General features: G+C 41.3%; 1 protein-coding gene across 1 annotated transcript in view; it reads right to left on the reverse strand.

Moving 5' to 3' along the window:
• Positions 1-202: 202 nt before the first annotated feature.
• MYCN (MYCN proto-oncogene, bHLH transcription factor) overlaps positions 203-2,635 on the reverse strand; it is a 3,780-nt gene continuing 1,347 nt past the window's right edge. The window contains exon 2 of the mRNA XM_026087944.1: positions 203-1,732. Coding sequence (XP_025943729.1) covers positions 1,103-1,732 — 630 coding nt within the window. The 3' untranslated portion in view covers positions 203-1,102. The remainder of the gene's footprint in view (positions 1,733-2,635) is intronic.

Here is a 2,635-nt window from a genome sequence, read left to right on the forward strand (position 1 = left end):
CACAGGAGGCATCTGAAGTGTAAAAAAAATAGGAAAATTGTTCTTAGAGTTTCCCAGCTAGCTGACTTTTCTTAGACCATCACCTATAGACATTAAGCGCCTAGAATAGGGAACCATGTTTTTGTATTTCATGAACATTTTCAAGTTAACAATTTTATTTAAAAGAAGAACTTCATTTAAAAGAAAAATAGTAAATGGCACATCATGTAATTGCTATTTATTTTCATAAACATGAGGTATTTCAAAGTGCTATAAGACGCAGCACTAAATGTACATCGTTGGAAGAAATTAAACACAGAACTTTGCAGTTACCCAGTTCTATGCACCAAACATTAACAAATACATTAACTGGAAGAAACAGGCTAGGAAAAGGCATATATAGTAAATTTCTTTACAAAAGTTTCTTAGTTCAAAAAAGTGATAAAGTAATATCTACTCAAAACTTTCACAACTCATTTTCATACGAAAATATAAGTATCAAATTTAGTTATGTATCAGCATCATACTAAAGTATACAGGCAATGTAAGAATTAGTACAGTACATAACAGAGATTAACAATATATTTGTATACAAAAACATGCTCCTCAAACATTGAGGTATTACAGTACTTAGGTATGAACTTCCAGTCTAACACTGGTAGCAAAAGCCACCTCTCATAACCCAAGACATGTACAAAAGGCAAGTGTGTAGATGGTATTTACAGAAAATTCCCACAGGGGTACAAATGCCAACCCCTAAAGTAACATCTGTTAGAACATAAGCACCATAAAAATTAGGAATGAACATTTTTAAACTCAACTAGATGTCATCAGCAGCTCCAAATGCTCACAACAATTAAAAAAAAAAATCCCACCATCTACAGCTCTTAAGAAGAAAAACAAAGGCAGTCCATTGTTGTTTGGTAGTCCTGCAATAAAATCCTTGCAAGAACATCCATTTGCTCCGTACCCGGATAATATAGTTTGTCGATTACTTCAGGGACTGGATTGAAAGTAAAACCAACATTCTTAACGTCAAAAAACACAATTTTTTTAAAGAATCAAAAATGTGCAAAGTGGCAATGACTGTCCTGGTCAGCCAAAAAAAAAAAAAAAAAAAAGTTTAGCAAGTCCGCTTGTATTCTATTTTCTTTAGCAATTGCTGTTGTCTGGCTTGCAATTTTTCCTTTTCTAGCAATAACTTCTGCTCCTCTGCCTGAAGAGAATGGACATACTCAGTGGCTTTTTTCAAGATCACAACTTTTGCAGCTTTCTCATTTTTAACTAGTTCTGGAACATGGTCCCTTAACGTGAGGAAACTTGACCGCAGATCGTTACGCCGTTGACGCTCCAGGATATTATGGTTACGTCGACGTTCACTATCCTCCGAGTCAGAATTTCGAGGACTTGAACTCTTAGACTTTGGTTGGATCGTGGGTTTTACTGGACGGGGCACCTCGGTTTTTAACTTTTTCGGTGGTGGAGCATCTTCACTCTCCATATATGGAGAAGGAGCAGCATAATTATGCTGCTGGTGAATTGGTGCGCAACGCTTTAAAATCAGTTCATTCTGCTGTGTCCTGACCGATGGAAAAGCAGTATTTTTAGGACGCACTGTAATAGTAAGGGTGGTAACCGCCTTGTTGGAGGAGGAGCGCCTTTTCTCCACTGTCACGACATCAATTTCTTCTTCTTCATCCTCTTCCTCCTCATCTTCATCATCTTTTGGCAATACAAAATGGAAAATACATGTTATTCTCATAGAAAATATTCAGAACAAATACCAACCCAGATGCATTTATTGACAAAATATGTACAGCAAAAGCAGCAGTGAAAAAACTGATAGTAAAAATAGGGTGTGTCCACTTTCTCTAGTCAGATGTAGATCTAGGAAAGTATGTAACATATACAAAATGCACATTCAGACCCAGACTTAAGAACAATTATTTTGAAAGTTTAACGTAATAATTTTATGAGTCTTTCTAAACATTTCTGATTTTCAATAAAAGTGGGGCTAACCACCCACATAATCTTGGCAGAGGGAGTTTTTAGACGGAATGCCCAAATTTTTACTCCAGCCATAGAGCTGGGGTACAAAATGCATGCATTGAGTCACAACGCAGCCCCTGGTTGGTGGAAAAGCAGCCGGAAAATGGAACAATTGCTGGGTTTGTTCGGATGCAGAAGGTGAAGCTGCTCCAGCCGGGGACCCTTTAAGCCGGCGTTTGGTGCACTGCCAAGAAGACAGCTGTTGGAAGTGCTTCCTCACCCAAAGCTGTCAAACCAGACATTAAAGGGACAGCAGGCTTTGAAACCCGGGACAGATCACCAAGTTTCTGGCAACGGTCATATGGACCGGCTCATTTACACGAGCAAAACCCTGTTTTAACCAAACTGGACTTTTCTGCACGTATGGGCGGGAGGTGTTTCCAGGCGTTTTAGAGCCTGTCAGTGCGAAGGCAAGCGCTCCCGCGTGGGGCTACGAGCCTGCTCGGGGCCTCCAAAATCACGTGCGAGGGCCCCCGCGTCCTCCACCAAGGAGGATGACACCACTGGCGGCCCGCTCTTCCCGCCCGCGCTCCCCGGCGGGCAGCACACCTGCAAACGCCAGGCAGGCAGGCAGGCAGGCAGGCAGGGCCCCAGCGCCCCCCCGCCC

Source organism: Apteryx rowi, unplaced genomic scaffold, assembly GCF_003343035.1.
Source record: "Apteryx rowi isolate R43461 unplaced genomic scaffold, aptRow1 scaffold_744, whole genome shotgun sequence".
NCBI classification, from domain to species: Eukaryota; Metazoa; Chordata; class Aves; order Apterygiformes; family Apterygidae; genus Apteryx; species Apteryx rowi.